This window comes from Gavia stellata, chromosome 3 (genome assembly GCF_030936135.1).
Source record: "Gavia stellata isolate bGavSte3 chromosome 3, bGavSte3.hap2, whole genome shotgun sequence".
NCBI classification, from domain to species: domain Eukaryota; kingdom Metazoa; phylum Chordata; class Aves; order Gaviiformes; family Gaviidae; genus Gavia; species Gavia stellata.
Window position 1 is genome coordinate 99,534,378 of NC_082596.1, and position 20,606 is coordinate 99,554,983.

Genomic DNA, 20,606 nt, shown 5'->3' on the forward strand with positions numbered 1-20,606 from the left:
TCGTACGAAATGGTAGAGCTCATTCATTTTTAGCTGCTCTGTGACAAACAAATACACTGGTTATGTAAGTGGACCTGGAAAATAAGAGAATGGGGGACGTCAAGGAAGTCTGTCTATAAATATGCTGTATAACCAAACTTTTCTAAATGAAGCACTGCAGTTCTGCAAGTGAAATAAAGCAGTTGCTGCTGAATGCATACTGTAAAGATAACGTTCTTCATTTGTTGAGCTTTCTTTGCATTAATTAAAATTAGGAAAAAACAAAGTATTTTAATGTGACCTTCATTTGGCATTTGTTTTAACTTTTCCTCTCCTGTTTTATTTAATTCTTCCACTTCTGTTGTTCAATTAGTGTTTGACCCCTTTAGCAGAGATGTAAATTAAATGACATTTCAATGCCATCCCATATTTAAAATACTGTGTTAGTTGTGGATCATAAAGGATGATCTTCGTTCTTTAGCTAATTTATTCATTTAACAATTTCCCTCCAGAAGTTCCAGCAGAAGGCTCTGAAGCAAACTAAGCAGAAGAAATCCAAGTCGGCTGAATTTCTGATGGGTGAGCCTTGCTTGATGAGTTATTGCTCATAATTTGTGTAAGGATTAATTAACTAATTACAGACAAATGGCTGTGGGCGAAATTTTGCTCTTGCTTGTCAGGGTGCAATTTGTAATTATTTTAATCATTTATTCTTTTTTTTTTTTTTAGAGTTAATTTTAACCTAATTCTGTTTTGGCGACATTTGAGGACGATACACTTGAGTCTTTCAGCAAAGGAATTACTAGAAGGAATTTTCTGCTTGTCATTGAAATACACTTTGCTATAATGTGCTCTTCTGACCTCCTTGTTTTCTGTAGTAAAAGAAGAGAGAGCAGCAACAGAAGGCATTGAAAATCCAGCTTTTAACATCAGCAGCACAGATCTTTCAGCATATCAGCCTTCAGAAGAGAAAGTTATTAGACATGACAAGCCAGATAGCACCCTTGCAGCTCACCAACAAAAACTCGGGCTGCAAGCCCATGCCGAACCAAGAGGTGAGACATCAAACCCGATTAGCTTCAAACGCAGCAACAGTGGTTGTGGTCCCCATCCAACCTGCATTCTCCATGGCCTGTGCCGGGCGTTCCCATCCTGACCTGTCCAAACAGACGCCCCTGCACACCCTGGATGAGAAACCCAAAATACTGAAAATATTTAGAGACCCGGCCTCCGTCTCCATGCTCCCCGTAACGGGGGATGCGGGTTGCGCCGGTGCTGCCCGCCAGCGGAGGGGAGCGCAGGGAGCAGGGTCTCATGGCAGCACTTCCCCGTAATTTGTGTCGGCTTGGTTTTCGGAGGCACCGCAGCTGGTCCGAGCGCACAGATGCTGCTCCCTCGCTGGCTCCCAAGCATTGAGTAGTTTTAAACAGCTTACAGATCCATGATTGATTGTTGTCCTTAGGTCTCCCATATGCCCTCAGTCAATCAGCATCTTGCTTCTGCTTCATGTTTCATTATTTTTTTTCAGCCAGCGTTGCTCAGATACTTGGAGCAAAGTCCTGTTCGCTCAGCTTGTCCAGGAGGAGCAATCCTGGCTTTTAAGCTCAGCTTTGATGCAGCACCCAAAAGAGACACTGCCTCAGGACGCGATCTCTGTTTATTACTTAGGTTCATTCAAACAGACTATAAGGATCTTTACCGATGTCAGTTTTCCTTTTGCAGAGGTTTGGTATCTTTTAACCTATTGTTTGATTACTCCATTTTGAATTATTATTACTGCTGAATGTTACAATGAATGGTTATTTTTACTTAGTAATCCAGTGAGGAAGAAGGTGAGGAAAAGAATTTAAAGGCATCTTGTGAGCTATACGAGGAAAATCTTGGGCCAAGATTTAATGTAAAAGCAAAAATGCCTGAAGTCAGACTCAAAATCTTCCCTAAATACACATCAAAAAAAAAAAAAAAAAAAAATTACCTTATTGGATTGTGTGTAAACGTGCATCCAAGGCCGGAGACCTCCCAAGGTACCAAAGGAACCGGTATGACTTTGCAAAGTCCTGATCACCCAGCGTTTCCCGTTAACTCACAAGCCGCGATGCTGCTTGCTAAGTACCCTTGCATGCCAGCCCAGGCATTTAAATGGGTAAGTGCAGGCTGGTGAGCAGAACTTCAGGCATTTGCTTTTAAAACTCTGGACCTTGTTGTGTTAAGATTTTTATCCTTGCAGGACTGGAGAGCCCACGGCTCCTAACAGCCCCTTGCAAAATTAGGTTTGGCTTTCCATTTAGCCTTCATGTGACTCTGTGTAGTGCTGCACGGAGCAGGAATTCTTCGTCTTTCCTTTGCAGCCTGTCAGAACAGTGATTAAGCAGACAAAGGGATTGATTGTTTTTTAATGAAATAGTCTATCTGGCAAAAAATGAAGTCGGGCTCGCTGGAGACTATCCATGCTTTCAGTCGCCTCTTCAGAAATTCATGAATAGTTCCCTCAAGAAAACAACACATTTTTTTAAAAGCCTGAAATGCGTTTTTAAACATTTTGATTTTTCATCCTAAGTAGCATTTTGTTCAAAAAACCCTAACTGAATATAATCTTTGTGAAAGGAGTAGAAATTGTTACATTTCGCCTGGAATGCAATGCCTTGATACACTGCTAAGTGTTTCTGTAATGGGAGAGGAAAGCTTGCTGAGAGTTAGAAAATGTTGTTTCCCAACGCTGTGTCTCCCTCCTTGAACTTCTGTTCATCCAGTTAACCAAAAAATCAGTTATTCACATAGCTCTGCCTCTAAGTCACGCAGCTATTAAAAAAAAACCACATCCATTTATGCCATCATAAAAAAAAGTCTAGATTGGAAGAGACCTCTAGAGAATCATCTGGTCCAACCTTGCATTAAATTATTCTTAGTCTAACTTATGTCAGGACTTGTTTGGCAGTCACAGGGGCCATTTCAAATTTATCAAGGTCTGCTAATAAAACAACAGCTTCAAGCCTGTCCAGAAACCTGGGAAAAAAGTTGAACTAAACCTTCTGGTACCTTACAAGCTAATTTTCCCCATTCCCAAGTGTAACAATACTTCATTAAAGAGGGAAAGGGAAAAGCTAACTGCATAGGTAAGCGCAGTATCCCATGAATGTAGTAATGTATAAATGGTTGTATTTCACAGCCCTCAGTGAAGACTAGGTCTACAGGTAGCTTGCCCTTCTTGTGGCAATCTGTTGTGGTTTGGGACCGCCAGAGCCCACGGGATCGGTTCCTCAAGCCTGCCTTCCTTTGCTTTGCTCCATGTCCATAGCTCCTTTGCATAGCTGCTGTCATTTCAGCTCTTAGCAAAAACACGCGCGGTGTTGAAAACTACCACCATCCTATAGCATAGGGGAAACTCTTCCACAGCTTCTTCTCCTGCCCCTCAGCTCTCAGGAGCCACTGTGCAGTTCACAAGAGAGATTTTTAGCACAGAATTCTCCTTTTTTTTTCCCCTAGGAGGCAAGACTTGTGCCCCATGCCAGAAGCTGTTTCTCTAGGAGGGTGTGCCCACACACCTCGGCATGGCTTGTTGCCCCAAACTTTGCTATGCCAGTAAGATGACAGTCCTTTTGCCACTTCACGCCAGACTTCCTTACCTTAAGGGAAATGCCTGGCAAGTGCAACAGCACAGCCTGTGTAAAATAAACATGTTTTAGGCCCCTCCACTTCTCCCTTCCGCTTTTCTCCCCTTTTTTCCCCCAGGTGCCAATAAAATACTCTTCCTTTTGGGGTTTCCTCCCCTCCACAACCATTGGGTGCTCTTCCAGCTCTCAGCCCCCAGGCTTAGGTTCAGTTACTTACTCAATGGGGAATGGCGTTTGTCAATTCTAAAGCTCGGTGTTAAACTGTACAATTTAAAAACAGTTATAACCGTAAGCACAATTATTTAATTGCAGCATTTAGCAGATTACAGGTTGAAAACACTATATAAACATCAGGCTGGATTTTCAGGCTATGCACTTGAAGGCAGGGCATGGAGATGGCATTGCCTTTCCATTATCTTTCCACCCATTGCCCATGTCGTTAATGGCAGCAAATAATAGCTACAGGGGTTGCTATCATTTCCTCCATCTTGCAACAGTGTCACAGCATGTTCCTCTGTCAGCAATTGCTGGAGGGGAGTGTTCTCGAGAAAAACCTCCACCTACTTTTGAGATGCCTTCTCGCACACCTCCATGCTAAGGATACTGGGAAGGAGCGTGAATAGTCAACTGTGTGTTTAAGACAGCCTTAAAACCTGTTCCTGGAATTTGGCTATGTCTGCACAGGAGGCTGCTCTACAGAACACGTATCACTTGGGGATTAACTGGCCACTGCAGAGGTTCGTGATATTGCAATTTGCCTGCCTCTGCCCCCAAACAGCTTAATTCACAGGTATGTTTGTGCTATATTGACATTTCCATTCCCTTTCCTCAGGCAACAGAACATCTTCTGAAAAGGAGAGTTTGTGAACTGATTCCTGTTTTCATGAAATCTTTCCAGTATTTTTTTTCCAGAGGCTTTTTCACTTCGCAGACCAGATTGGTGGGGACTATTCTGGTGACTCAAATTGCAAGGTTCTTACGTGCTTTGCTTGTGGGGAAATTAAGGCAGAGCATGAGGCCTTATCTTCAGTCACCCTCCAGGCCTGTGATGGAAATAGAAATAAAATCTCTGTTGCCTAGTCCATTGCTCTGTTCGTTAGGCCATTCGGTGTCTCACACTGTCGTATTTCCCGTGATGGACAATATTCCAAATTTTATCATCTTCATCAGTAGACTGTTGTTCAGGAATAGGCCACTGAGTAACTCCTTCTGCTGTATGCTTCCCATCATTGCTCTTATATGGTGAAGACCTGGTACTACTGTTAAATGTTATAATGACCCAGAGGAAATGGCTGACTATTTACTCAGATTAATCTCCTGATTTCCAACCAGCTGATTGGTTGCAGCAGCTTCTACCCTATTTTCTCTTTGTGATTCTATGCTGACTTTTTGCTGATCGCTCTCACCACCTTCATTTCTTTCATACATCGCTTGTAAAATTAAGGTCGTCTAGCAGTGGCCTTGTCTTTGCCAAACTGTGCAATTTATTTGTTTCTGAAAGTACTCAGAGTTTCCTTGTGACTAAAGCTGACCAACTCTTCTGTCTTTTCTCCCCTCAGCAAATGCTGAATTTGCCAGAAATCTTCATGTTTGCCATTGCAATGGGAGGTCTAATAAACAAGTTTCTCTGGGAAAAATATTTGGGGTTAGATCACCCAAATCCAGAGTGACAGGAACATATGTCCACCTGTTTCTCAATTGCCAGGTGCCTGATCTCAAGGTGGGCCAATATTGGCTTTTCTCTTTTCTCGAGAGGTGTTTAAACCCAAGACACTTTGTAGAGTGCCCTAATGTTCAGGCTGGCTTGGTAAAGTCTCTGCCCAGGAAAGGGCTTCCAGCAAACTGTCGTGATGGAAGCGTCAAACCTCCAGGAATATGCCGTCTTTGGCTGATGACAGAGTATGAGGGCAGTTGCTCAACCTCAGATGGATGAAGTATGTCACAAGCAATCCCTTAACACAGGACTACTGTACTTACCATTTTATCATAGGCCTGTAAAGCAAATATTAATCTATTTTAGCATTCGATACATTTTGTCCTCAGGTGCTGTGATCAGAAAATGTGCAAGTGGCTTATACCAGTTTTGTACAGCTTAGCGTTCACCACAGCCACAGAGCTACGCAGATTTGGCCCAACTAATCCTGAGAAGAGCCCTGTGGGATGGCACTGTTCACATTTCTACAAGATAGGTAAAATTTCCAGCCCAAGCGTACAGAGGGAATATACGTCAGTAGAAATTAGACTGATCTGTCTGGGGTGCCGACCGTGCATGTGAGCTGCAGAATCCAGGCATGGGGCTTTTTGAGCGTCCTCCCTGCCTTGTGCCTGGTGGTTGCATAGACACCTTTGGAGACTGGGGTACTCTGGCTTTTGCATGGAAGATGAAAGAAAGGCTAATTGTGTTCTCCTGTATCCTGCACAATTGTACAAAGGCTAGAGACAGTCTGACCCTAAATGTTCATGATTCAAGTTAAAATTGTCTCCAGATGACAAGAAGCATTCATTTTTTTTCCCCTATCATCCCCAATACACAAATCTTTTTTTAAAACTAGATTATCTTCTGAAATCAAAAGCTCTAATTAATTCTACCATTTTATCTGCAACAGGCGCCATTAACATCTCATATCATGCTCCAATAAATTTGCCCACAGAGATTAACAACGTTTGAGGGGGGGATAAAAAAAAGAGGAAAAAAAAAAAAAAAGGAGGGAAAGAAAACTCTTTTGACTGAAGACCAGAAACTATTCTTCTAATTAGCCCGAGTACAACATGGCATTAACATGGCTATACTGCTTCTGGGAGCAAATTAGTGTCTCGATGTGGCATGCTGCTGCACCACCTCCTAGCTGGGGAGCTACGCTGGATGTACCTAACGCTGTGCTGCATGCATCCTATGGGAAAATCCCACTGTAAAATAGAGCAGTTCTGCTCCTTATCAAAAGCCAAACTAGAGAGAAGCCTTTGCTAAGGAACAGTTACTGCTGAAGGTAGTTCAATTGCGGCAGGGTAGTATCAGCCCTTTCTTGCTCAAGTGCGTGACTGGGCGAGGACCTTGACCCAGGAATATGCAGAAGGAACCATGGGGGATATCAATTTGATGATAAAAACATCAGCAAGTGCATCAAATTCAGTCTGCTTACAGAGAACTAGAGGCTGAAGCTTTTTCAACAGGATCTAATTTAATTCTAAAGATATGCTAGTTCCCCACTGGAGAGACAAGTGCAGATGAAAAAACCAGGCATCTGCTGGAAACTCACGTTTGTGCTGCATGTGAAGGAAATGGGAGCTTGCAACACTGGCTATTTGTGTTGGACAAAATGATTTGCATAAAAGATGGGACCAGAAGTATGAATCCTAACCATACCCTTTTTTTCTTAAACAACGGCAAAGTTTGTATCTAATAATTCAAGTTCTGTGTATGTGGTTCTATGCTTTCTGATTCCAACAGGGACTTGAAATAGAAATGCCAAACCCAGTATGCAGGGCATGATGGATCACCATGTATGCATAGGAATAAAAAGGGTTGTCATTGGAAGTAATTTTGCGTTGAATTACACAATGTGTAATCCAATTGAAATCAGCAGAACGGCACAAGGTGTAATGTAGTGTGCAAAACGTGATCCATTGCATGCAATTTCAACAACAAGGATACTGTACCACTCATCTAAGTAATGTGCTAAAATTGAATTTGTGAAAGGTAGGGGGAGAAGAATTGTGAAGAATGGATGCATTTTATAATTGGGAAATACTGTTTCAGAAGGTGACTGAATATATATTTTTAAGGCTAATTTATTACACTTGGAAATTGTTTGCTTCATAATAGTGCTGCCAGACCTTCGAAATTCAGCAAGTTCCCTCACTGCAATAGTGTGGGACCAGCCGAGCCTACCAGCCAGGGAGCTCTCGGTATCCATTTTCTCCATTGACATGTGTCACGTTATCTAATAGTGTTCCTAAATGAACTCCGTCATCATCAGTAAATCTTTTTCTCACGCCTTCGACCAACAGCGTTTCCCCAGGAAAAGCAGCAGGTCTCACACTGGCGTCCCTTGGCACAGTGCCCTCTGTTGCCTGCAGGGGGAAAAAAAAAAAAAAAAGAAAAAAAAAAATAATTCCCGTGCTGTACCTTTGCTTAAACAGCAGCAAATGTGGTAAGTCTTCGAGGAGCGGTGTAGGGGAAAAAAAAAAAGTGGGTGCCGTGAGTGCAGTGCGGTGTTTTTCAAGTGTCGGGGAAGGCGCAACACGGTCTGCACTGCTCAGGCTCATGGCCGGCCTCTTTGCCAGCGTCCTGTCAAAGCTGACAAGGGAGTTTATTCAAGGCTTGCAATATAAACATAAGACACAGTTATGTGGTTAACTCATTACCTATGGTTTCCACTGAGGATAAGGAAAATGACATGCGATACTTCTAAAAAATCAAGAAGTCACCCGGTGATGGTAGTATTTAACAAGATGTGTCTTCAAGATATAATCTGCTGTCCAGTCACTTGCTTAATGCTCTTCAGTTCGAGGATGCTGTTAATGTGTAATTTTTCACTGAATTCTGCTTGGTACTCATGAAAACTTGAAGCTCTATGTAAAACACTCTAGTCCCCACCCTCCCATGTATTTGGTGATAAACTGGAACAACTTTGTGCTTCCCAGGAATCTTATTTTAGATCTACGTCTAAAATAACATAGATAATATTTGTCTATACTTATAATACAGATGATAATGTTAGATGTAAATCTACAATAGTAATAATATGTCTTAATTAAGGCATTCAGATTCTATATGTAACCTAGATTGGCCTGTATAAATTTAATTAAAGGCATTTGTAATGGCCACGAGCTGAGGTAAACGTAACAGATATCATGGTTCGGTAATGACAATCAAAAATCCAAACTAAAAGTATAACTTCTGGTTAACTCATAATAGTTCCCTATTTTTTTTTCTTGCCAAAGTAAGAATGCAGAGTTAACATTGTTTTGTGGATTACATATCAATTCACTATGTTCTTCAAAACTAAAGTTTTATATTTAACATCTTCATTTAGATGTGAGTAAATCTAGCAACACAAAATTTTGGAATAAAAGGTCAAAATGTTTTCTTTTGAAAATTTTACACTTTCCTAAATTATTTTCCAGTTTAAAATCATTGTTTAAATCAACTAAGAACCTATAAGGTCACCGGAAATCCAGTCAGTTTTTCACTATCCAGGACCTCTCACTGTTAATGCAGTTTTGGTTGATGATTTTTTATTTTTCTTCACCTCTGCATTCTGTGAGATTTTTTTTTAAGGTTGCAGGTTTTCTTCTCCTCTCTTATGCTTTAATTGTTTTGAATTATTTTTTTATAATTCTTTATAGTTTTTTTCCAAAGTGCAGATTAGAAGCAAAGGCCTGTATCTACAAAGAAGCAATTTGCAGGTATCAAGCTTTGTCAATGTAGGTGCTGAATCATGAAAACAGGTGAGCGGAGTGCTAATCACAAGACCCGCCATGCCTTGGGGAAGGGCAAATAAGTGAAACAGTTGGGATCGGGAGGAAGGGGAGAAAAGGTTCCCACCTCCTGCGTTTCCAGATCTTAGCTGTTGTTGGCCAAGTTGAGGTGGGTACCTCTCTTAGAGGGGATTCAGGTCTGACCCCAGGATGCTGCTTTGGCTCATGTGGTCGCATACCCTTCTCATAAAGAAACCAAGAAATATGCTAGCACAGAACCTTATGTTTGGGCTGCCTAAAGGGCCCATATCTGTAAAGTAAAATTAAAAGTGTCCCTAGGGAAATAAGTTCAATTCTGTTGGATGGAGACAGTGAGTATTTACCATGATGTTCTCCAACAGGAACTGCTGCTGAAATCAATGCTTTAAGACAGCTGTGTGGAAAGCGGGACTACTCTTTTCCATTCCTGGCTGCATCACTGTGTTTCAAAAGCACTTTGGGTCAAATCGCTGTCTCAGACTGGAATTTCATCTCTCCAAGATGCTTCTGTCTTATTCTATCTTATGCAAAAGGCTTTTATGAGTTGCTGTAGTAATGTCCAGTGATGTCTTACCAAGTCATTGGTAGAGACACGTATTGACCACACTGCTGCCTGAAACGGGAGAGCTGTAACTTAATAAGGCGAGTTTGCTTAGACCATAAGCTGCATTCTGTCTTCTAATGAAAGCTGGCTCGTGCCAAAATTTTTGCTTTTATTCCTAAGGTCCGGCATCACTCTGAAAACAAGTACCAGTAAATCCTTATTCAAGCTCTTAGTAATCGGTCAGCTGGCTATTAATAATTCCTTCATTTTTACACTGGTCAGGAGGCACTTAACAAATCTAACAGTTTTGTTTATTCTTTCATTAAACTAAAAACCTAGATCAATAGTACAATATGAATGGAATAATTTCCTGTCATCCAAATTCCATGCTGTACCCTTGATGTGATATTGATATGCGCTACCTGATCTCTTTGAAGTGTAGAAGACATTGTAGAAATGCAGCTTAGTCATGCCATTTCTGTGGTATTCTCAGGACATAGACTGTATAATTGACTACAGATATCTTAGCTTAAAAGCCATCTTAGAGTTTCATCCAGTCCTAGTAATACGTGTGCAGTCCCATGGGCTGCATCCAAGGATTATGCTAATTTTATTAGCAACTCCTCTTGCTTTAATTAAACTGTATAAATTCCCACCTGGTCACTGTTGTGCCAACACCCTTCTTTCCATTTTTATATGAATTTATCGATAATCTGTGGTTTTGCACTTCAATTCTGATTTCCTGAATTATCCATTGTGTTTTCCACATGAAATAACAAAATTTTGAGGGGTGAATAGGGTTTCAAATTGAGTTAATGGGTTTGAGCAAACCTCTGGATCAAAGTAAAGAACTAAGTTCCTAAAGTTGGCCAAGTCTTTGAAGGAGCAGGTATTCAAAGTAACTTGCTATGTGGAAGCGCCAAGCTATACATTGCTGTTCAAAATACCTGCAAGCAAGCTCTGTATTAACATTTACTTTACTGTGTTTATACCGCAAAGCAGAGCGATGTGAATTCCTTAGCGGACTGTTAATTTACATGTTACACACTTTCAAATATTTCCAAAAGCCAATGTGAAATGATCAGTAATCTGTTCACATTCTCACAAAATATTATTAGCAAAATGCCTTGGGCAGTATGTTATGTTGACTAAAATTGATAATTTTATATTTTAAAACTAAAGCAACTCCCCCTGCCCCCAATAAATTTCAGGACCTGCCCAGAGCCCAGACATCCTGGTCACATGAGTTCTCAAGGTGTGTGTTGAGCTGATGGGGGAAAAAACCAAAAAAACCCACAACCCCCTACAAGAGCAGTGGTCTAAGGTTTGCAATGATTTCGATTCTTTAGCAAACCTCACTGGAAGTTTTCTGTGGAGTCTTGCAGTGTAAAATGGCTTTTATCTATAAAATCACCATAAGGAGGTGATTCTGGCATTTACCACTCATTCTACCTACGTAGGTTTTAAAGTGTGTACGTTGCTCTGGAGAAATCAAACCTGGTTCTTCTTTTTACTTCTGCATAACTTTCTGTCTCAAGCTGTGTGCGGTTCTGACAGAGTCAAAGCCCTGGATAAAGTATCTCATACTCCTCAAAGAAGGGTTGAGGTTGTTCTTTTTTTAGAGGACCAAAATGCAAGGTGTTTAAGGGTTATTTGTCAATGTATCTCTTTTTTGAATAATGGTTTCTGTGCCTTGCAGACTCAAATATAACATGACACTTCCTCCTAAATGCCAATTATTCTGTCCAGAAGAGTTGCCCAAAAGTCTGCTCCTCAGAGTTTCACACCAGACCCACAGGATGGGTATTAAATTCAATAAAAGCTGTTTTGATATTAAGACTGTGTAAAAAGCCCATACACTAGCTGAGTATTGCTTGTATGGTTGCAACATACTTTCCAGCAATTTACATTTACAGCTATGAAGTAATCGAATAAAGAAATGCATCATCATTTTCTTTTTTAGCACATGGGTGAATTATTTTACCAGCACGTGAAGGGGTGTTCATATAACATCACGGTGCTTTGTGCTAGAGAAAAACAATTACAGTGAATAAGGTAGAATGGCTCTGTTATTGCAGTACATAAGACTTTGATTACATACTGCCAAGATTCATACCAGCCTAGTAGTTGTTGACAGATAAAGTAACAAAAATGAAACTCATTTATTTTTTCTTTATTGAGACCTCAAGGTAAAGCAAATTTTCAGTTCTTGTACTTACTACATTGAAGGAACAGAGACTGACAGTCAAAATGTGCCAGTCCAGAAATATAAATTAAACCTAGTTTCATACCAAAGTTTCATTTAGTCTCTGAAAAGGAGCTGCTGCTTGGATTATTTTTGATCCTAAAACAAATACATTGTAGACTACTATAGTATATCTTGGATGAATTAACCCCCTCGTATATTTAGCTCTTCTGTATTTTCCAGGATATAGACCTATGTCTTTCCAAGCAATTTTAAAATTTGTTATGGACTTAATTATTTTACTTTCTCTCTGTTTAGTAATAATTTACTGTGTTTGCAAACCCAATGAACGTAAGCATGGTTTTAATAGAGTGTAGCACTTTTGCTGAAGGAAGGACGTATTTTGAGGAAAAAGCCCTCCCTCCCCCCTTGTGTAGAGCAAATTCTTCTGCCTTTTACGAGGAGTTCCTCCAGGCAGCTAGATGCTGCATTATTCCTTGATAAGTCTAACAAATGACTATTTTTTGTAAACTTGATTAGTTTCTAAAGGGCAGATAAAACTAGCTGTTGAAATGGAAAGTGCTAAAATGAGTGGTTTTATCCCATCAAAATCTTGGATTAGTTACCTAGCCCAACTGAATATAATTGCTGTTCAGATTAATGAGGCAGTATTCTAGTATCTCCTCTGTAATTAAACACTTCTCTGGTTGAATACAGTATTAAAGATGCACCAGACGTTGAAACCTCAGTGGTGAAATTTAAAACTGTTGAAATTGGAGGGGTCAGCTGTGAAAAAGAAATTCCTCTGCAGCATGGGTAATTCACTTGTAAAATGTGTTTCAAGAACAAATTGACTTGTGTTGGGGATGCTGGATTTTAAAAATTTTTCTTATCTTTCCATCATCTAAATTTGAGAATTTTTCTCATTAGTTCCTGAGCAAAAGTAACATAAAGTGCACTTGTTTTCAGAATTACCTTTTCTGACCTTTCACAAGACGATAATTGCAGTACTAGTAGGCTTAGAGGACTTGTTAAAAAAATTAAGCTTATAAAGAAGCAAAAAATGCCCCTTTGCTTGCTGGTGTCGATTTCAAAATTAACATTTTGGTTCATGTGCTTCTAATAATCGCTGACCCTTACTTCATGTGCTTTCCACAGGAAATGAATACAGCAGAAATTACTTTGACCCGTTGATGGATGAGGAAATAAACCCAAGGCAGTGTGGGATGGAGGTCAGTGAAGAAGGTGAGGTAGAATTAAGTATGTAATTTTGGTGTCAGAATATTCTTTTCCATTCATGAAAATGAGGTGACAAAGATCACATATGCAGTTCTATTTAAATATTGAGGTTTACAATTCAAATTATAAACCTTAACTGCTCTGAACACGATAGGCAGTATACATAGTCTTTGATCAAGGACAGTGAGTTAATGGATGGGTAAAAGTGAGGCTGTGCTGTATTCACTCCGCTGCCGCAGAATATTGTCTGCGCTATGTTCTCTCTAATTAATGAAATTAGTGCAGAACTGAGTACTAAGCTGTAGCTTTTTTGCAACCCTGCTCCCAAAGTCCTTCTTGGAGAGCAATTTTATTGCTGAGCTGAACGTGTGTTTGCCAAACAGAAGGAAATCCCAGAATCCATAAAAGTTCCCAGCACATGATGAGGCTTTTTTGGTTTTCTTCTTGCCAGTTTAGCCGAGGTGTTTAGCTTTGCTGTCTGTGGGTAATAGCAAGGAGTGGGAGGGTGTGATTCTGCAGATCTGGGAGAACAGAAGTTATGCATAGGTATGAGAGAGATTAACCAGAAGGTATTGTCTAGCGGAAGAAATTCTCCTTCGCTGTCATGGCTTTTAGATAAAAAAGGGTGGGAATGGGCCTGCCTGAATTTGCATGGACTTAAGTAAGAACATCATCATGGTAATGAAGTGCTTAGCTATGCGCTGGCCTCACTCCTGTTGTTAAGCACTAACAACCCGATAGCACGCAAGACCCAGTTCTCTTGTGTTACCTTCCTAGCCCTTCACATTTTTAAACCTTGTGGTTATTTGTGAGATTCTCTAGACACGCAGCTGTAGCCAAATCTAAAAAGATTTGTCTCCTATAAAGGGTCTCAAAATACACCACTTCTGAAATTCATGAGAAACTTTTACTTTGAGTAGATAGGGAGTTTTAAACTTTTAAGACAAAAACTTGTGTGACTGAGAAAAGCAGGCTCTAATGCATATCAATATCTTGAATTTCTGTGTAATGATGAAGAAAATCAAGGTTTATTAAGGGTGAATTACAGCTAACTCTTGTAATTTCCCCATCCATTTTATACGACAGCAATTTAATACCTTGGAAGTCAACTTCTGGCTCAGAGTTTTTTAAATGAAGTATTTTTTCTCTGTTGGTACTCCCTTGGTTCATCTTATGAATAGGCTTCATGAGTCATGACCTGCTTCATAACCAGAGAATGAAAAGTGGATTAGATTTCTGTACATATGTGCCTAGACGCATGTATGGTTGCAGTGATGACATAAGGGATACATGGAAGTACAGTTTTCGTTGGGATAAAACGTTCTTTTGCCTGTGTTGAAGAGGCTGAGTGATACATACTTAATCTTAAATGTGGATTTTTTTGTTTGTTAGTTTTTTTTAATTTGGAACAGATGAAAGCTCTGAGAAAGTCTATCCAGTTCTGGGGGTTGGAGTGGAGAGGTGGTTTTAGGCACTTGCATATCAGGCTAGACCTGAGATCCATGTGTGAACAGCTGTCCTTTGGCGTTCCTCCTTTTTCTCCCCAGCAAAAATGTCACTCAAAGGTTGGAGTAACACTTGTTTATTAAAGGTCTGTTAGCAACGGTGCTGGCCTCAGGTTGGTTGTGTTGACATCTGCAGAACAGTTATAATACTGTATTTACTAACACCTCTGCCAAGAGCAAGTCTTCCACCTTAGAGATACTGAAAAGCCAACTGGACATGGTCCTGGGCAACTTGGCTCTAGCTGGCCCTGTTTGAGCAGGTGGTCTGGACCAGATGACCTCCAGACGTCCCTTCCCACCTCAACCAGTCTGATTCGGTGATACTCACAAACCAGGCTCATTGTCTGGTTTCCTTTTCCTTGCAGAAGCGTTAAATAAGTGGAACTACATTTGTGTGTAGTGGACGGAGTTAAAAGGACAGTCAGAACCGAAGTCTGGCCTTGCACAGTCATCCCTCGATTGGAAACCATATTCGTTTACCACCTCGTTCGAACTAGCAGCTTGTCACTAACAAGAGACAAAAGCAGAACAAGATGAAGAAATCAGGGCACACTTTGAAGTTATACTCTTCTTATGACTTAAGCAAGTCAGGCCCAACGCCCAAAGAGAATAGCTGCTGAAAAGCAAATCTTCAGCCACTAACTCTATTATACAAAGTTAAATATCATTTTAATGTGTTCATCATATGGGATTCTTTAATGGGTTATTCTGTGAAAATGAAGATATTAGCAATTATCTTTTCTATATTTGATAAATTAAATTTGTTCTGGAAATTTGTCTGGGTTGATAATGCCCTGAGAACAAACAACACCCCACTATGGATTTGCTTCCCCCCCTCGCCAAGGGAACATTTCAATGTTATATGCTAAAAGAAATGTAAAAATTCTGTACTTGCAGAAGAGATTTGTAGAAACCTCCCTCTTTGAATGCTCAGTGTAACTGAAAAACTTGGCTCTGAAATTTCATGATAAACAAAATTTATTTTTTGAGATTCTATTGGGCACTTAAAAAAAGCCACCCAGTCGCTTGTAGCTGTACTTCAATTCACCTACCTTGTATGAATTTCTTTGACCTTCTACCTGCCTGTCTTCACTGACAACTTAGAGAAGCCAGGGTCTGGGAGATCTGGAGAGAAGACAGTCTCAACTGGTCGTTTCTCCCTTGAACATAGACACTTGAAGTGGTTGGGGTTTTTTTTTTGTCTCATGGAAAAAGGTGTGCGTGGGTGTGTGTCCCTTGCTCCTTTTTAAAATCTACAAATGTTACTGGGAGTTTGAATGACTGACTAGCCACAAAATAAAAATTTATCGTGTGCTGTAATGACTGCTCATACTAGATAACGTGTTAGTATTATGGACAGCAAGGTAAAATTTCTAATAAAGATCCAAAATCATGTTAGAAAAGAAATTGCATACTTCTATCTGACTCTTAATAAAAATCAAATTCATCTCACAATTTGAATACAAATAATAATTTCAACTAGTCTATTAGCAGAATTAGTAAACCAGTTTCAGCCCAGATCAAGATATAATATTACTAACAATTTAAAAGTATATGATTATGTTTTTTTATTTTAAACTGTCTTTCATAACTCAGAAGAAAATGACAGTCACCTCTGCTATGAAACTAGCACTGTGAAAACTATTTTAAATGTCAAATGGTTTCTTAACTTTTGTGTTTTTATAACTTTATTTATAGTTTAAAATAGTGTTTCCTGAAATACTGCTGGAAGAAACAATAGATGTTTCACCTTTGTTTTTTTAAGATCCTGTGAAATTTGATGAGCAAATCCTGTATGGTAAACTGATGAAGCTTCTAGATGAAGAAAACAAGATGCTGGACTTCCAAGGTAAATAACAAAATCATTTGCATAAAGAAAAATAAAACTTTTTTGAGTCTGGATGTGGGGAGGAGAGTGGGTAATCCATCCCCTTGAACTCGGAAGCAAAGGGGACATTGATTTTAACGCGAGCCTGTAAGATCTTTTTCCCCCAAATGTTTTTGTTTTGAGTCATGTTTATGTGGTTTTAAGTGTAACTTAAGCGGTGTGTTTTCTCTAGGCTGCTTCTTTACATGTTGAATTCCATCCTTATGAAAGAAGGCTGGAAGTATCTTTGCTTATGTGCTCAAAGCTAGAAATCTAAATCTTTATTTAAGCTCATAAATGGGTGGGCCATTTGTCAGATGCACGAGCCACGTCACATAGCGTTTGAGGTTATCTACGTAAGGATTCACACTAAGAGGTGAATAAGACAATGTTTTCTGTGGCTTTGTTAGAAAATACAAATTGATGTTCCATCTACAGTAAAAACAACGAAAAAAAGATTTCTTCGCCTCAAGCCAACAGCCTTACTTTGGCTTCACTTATTTTTACAGGCATTATTTAACACCCAGTTGATTCACAAGACCATTATCACCACAGCCTTTACACAAGGTGTATGTCTGCTGCTCTCCTCTGGCTCATCCTAGGAGAAGTGAGATATGAAAAAGTCCTGGCTCAGGGCTGCCCTCATATTTTTGGGTATCCCCCTCTCCTTTTTCAGCAGAGGTCTTTTGTGCAAAAGTATTTTCTGTTCTTTATATTTGTATGAGGTTTCCTGTTATATTTCAGTTATACACAGGACCTACTCCAAGAGACAGAGCAGGTGGTTGCCTACAGCACTGGCGCTCCAGGAGCTGTAACATGTTTTATGACTATTTAGTTTGGGAGCAACTTTGTTCTAAAAGAGGCAAACATTTTCATTTGCCTAGGGTTGCCATATCCCTTGAACTGGCACTGGTCATACCAGTAACATCTTTGAAACTCATTTTGTCTCATTTTAAATGCAAGGAAAAGAAAGTACAGCCATCACAGCTAAATTCATGCAGATAGTTTAAGCAAAAACTTTTAACAAATTATTAGCAAGCTCTCTATTGTTGCATGTTAATGTAGAGCTCCACATTGCTGAGAAAGATTATAGCAGTGTTGCTGGTTGATTATTGCTTTTATCCTGCAACAACACAAATTAAAATGAAACGTGTTTGGCTGTGAAGTCAACATTATTTCTATAGGAAAGATTGACATGGGGTGTCTATCTGTGCTGCTTATGTAGTCCCCATGTACCAATATTCACAGCATTTCATGTTCTTCAATAGCTTTATCATCAAAATAACCCTGTATGATTAAGGAAAGTGTCCTGATGTCATTTTACAGGCTGCCCCAGGGTAGGGTCTAGTACCCTTTCCATTAGCTTTATGAAAGTTAGCTTCTGGGGCTCCCTCAAAGTCGTGGGAGAGCAACAGAGAAGCACCTCTGGACAGTGGTTCAGCCCACCTCATGCAGGCAATACTTAGCTGATGAGACAAATTGCACCCTGGAAGCAGTTCTTCTCTTTCCTTTGGCTCTAGAAAGGTCTTGGACAGCTAACTTGGACTTGACCATTGCTTTTTGCATGGCTAAAGGTACGTGAGCCAAATTGCACTATGTGTATTTGTCCACTTTTAAGCAAGGGAAACAGGGAGTGAAGGGGAAGCCTTCCCCATCCATCAGTGGTTACTCTCTGCTTCAGCTAGGTGCCCTAAAACTTTACATTGTATTACAAAGAATATTGATGAGTATTGTTAAGGTGAACAGATGCTTTACAAAAGGTAATAGCGAATAGCATATTTAGAGAGAAATAAGGTTTCACTGATCTCCTCAAATGTTTCTAATTTAAACTCACCAGGTATGTTTGAACTAAAAATGCCTTTTTCTCCAACCAGTTTTATCAAACCACCATGAGAGGTAAAATGCTCTTACTACTGTTTGGCTACATGGGGTGTGAGACCTGTTCAAATCTCTCATCCATTCAAAGCCATTTGAACATATGCGGTGTGCTCTGCAGACGGTGATCTCGCGCTGAGGCTGCCGAGGTTGCTGAGCTGCCAGCTCACCGATTCAATTCAAGGGCAAGCAAATGCATTAACATGCGTGTCTCGCACTCCAGGTGCACGTCAGAGCCCCCGTGTAGGCATGAAGGCAGCGAGTTGGGGAGATACAGCACCCGCTACTGTCTTGTGTCTCGAGCGGTGCCTAGTGCTTTTATTTCTTAAAAGTGCCATAATAGGTATGGGAGCTAGTCCTGGGGGTGAATGTTGTGCCCTGTCCTAGCTGAATTTTTTACTTTTCTTGGCTTGGGTGAATAAAACCCAGAAAAGAGTGAGATTTTCCTGAGGAAGAGAGGCTTGTGCAGTCTCCTCCTCTGTGTGGGTTTATCAGGCTGTATTTATTTCTGGCTGTCCGTGTTCCTCCCTCACAATCTTTGAACCTGTTTTTCACTTCCAAACCCTTTTTTTTATCAGAGAGCAAGTCTCGCAGGTCTGACTTCCCTACCAGTTTTATGGAAGTGGGCAGCTGAGCAGAGCAGACAAGCATTATTAATGTCTCCACTGAGGGGAAAAGCTAATATGGGAGTTTGACCCTTATTAGACATCAGAAAATCCATAGAAAGCTAGGATTCATTTGATTCCATTCTTACAGAACTGCTTCTTTTCTTCATTTGACCACTGAGCTGAAAAATCACATAGTCATACAGTCATAATTAATAGATGATCCCCAAAGGAAAGGAAAGGAACATGGCTCAGAATTTATATAATTGTATATTTAAAACATTTTGTCGCTGGGTAACCTGTTGGTCGCTCCTGTGGTATGTGTTAGTTCAAATTGTAAGGCAACTTAAAAGGCGACATTGGTTGGTTGTTTTTTAGAGAAAGATATAGACTGTATGTTTTTTACCTAGGGAGAAAATCTCTCAAACAATGTACGATCATAATCCATGCACATTTAAAATGATGCTAGGTGAATACCATGAAAAATATTTTCTATTATGTTACTCTTTGGCAACAATCAAAAAATTGAAGTGCAATGTTCTGCAGCATTTTAGTTGTTTGAAACTGATGCATAAGCATTTGGTGATGCACTCTTTTAGCTACAATTTATATACAGAGTCTTCTAGAACCAGGCAGCCGAAATGAATTTTACATGTGGAGTTTATAGCTGCTTTATACATTCAAACCCATGCTGAGGGGTAGTCTGCTGGTGCACCTACCCTTTAAATTCTCATCTCGGTATATAAACCACTGCTATCCGATGGACGAATGTGGGAGTAAATGAAGTTACAAGCAGCCAAGCTAATACCAGAGAGATTGTTTTAATTGCAGCACAGCATCCGCAAATACAGCCTGTGCTAAGGAGAGGTGATTTAAGCTACGTGGAAAGTATGACCTGCAGTGCTAAGTACAGCCGAGGCAATGAAAAGTTTGACACAGATGCTAACAACCTGAAGCAGCCAGTTTTTAATTAGTTTATCAATCTATCAATGGACTTCCTCGTAAATTTTCAGCCACGACGCCCCATGTGTACGGCATAGTAACATTTTTAACACCGTGGCTGCTTCTGTACAGCAAGGAGGTGGAGGTTTTGTTTTGGTCAAGTGCTGCTCCAGGGCAGCAGCTCAAGCCTGTAACCTGTGGGTCAGTTCAGACAAGGAGCAACCTGATGGTGACCAATTTTCAGCGGTCTCTTTGGAAAGGCAGCGGGGAAGGACTAGACCAGCTGAAAAACCCTGTTCTCTCCCTGTCTCCAGCTCAGGCAAACGAACAGTTTTTCCAACTGTGCTTAAATGAGCATACGTATCTTTTCATCGAATATTTTTCAAATCCGAATCCGTAATTTATCTCTGTATTTTCAGCAATTATTTCTCTTGAAAAGGCTTTTGAAAATGTTCTCTCTCTTCTTTTGCTCTTTTTCCACAAAACGTGCTAATGAGCCCAGTGTCTTCCACCAAAACTGAGTTCACTTGGTACGATTCCTCACAAAAATAATGAACACAAAAAAGAAAAAGGATATTTTGATGAATCACTGCATGGTCGTCTTTGTGAACTGAATGTTTTTATTCCTTTTTTTGATATATAAGGACTATCTCTCTACACCCAGAGGATCCTGAGATAGGAATGTACAGTCTCCCCAGGATGTAAACTTGCGCTGTTCCTGTGGAAGCAGTAAAGCAGCTGATTTATACCAGCTGAGCATATGGCCCGTTGTGTACAACACAGCATCGAGGGGA

The 20,606-nt window shown here is 40.1% G+C and overlaps 1 protein-coding gene across 1 annotated transcript in view; it reads left to right on the forward strand.

The window, feature by feature from the left end:
• Positions 1-485: 485 nt before the first annotated feature.
• Positions 486-20,606, forward strand: part of LOC104261486 (uncharacterized) — a gene marked incomplete at its 5' end in the record, with an annotated part of 147,750 nt that continues 127,629 nt past the window's right edge. The window contains 4 exons of the mRNA XM_059815665.1: positions 486-558; positions 858-1,034; positions 12,938-13,024; positions 16,289-16,372. Of these exons, the coding sequence (XP_059671648.1) occupies positions 486-558; positions 858-1,034; positions 12,938-13,024; positions 16,289-16,372 (421 nt within the window). The remainder of the gene's footprint in view (positions 559-857; positions 1,035-12,937; positions 13,025-16,288; positions 16,373-20,606) is intronic.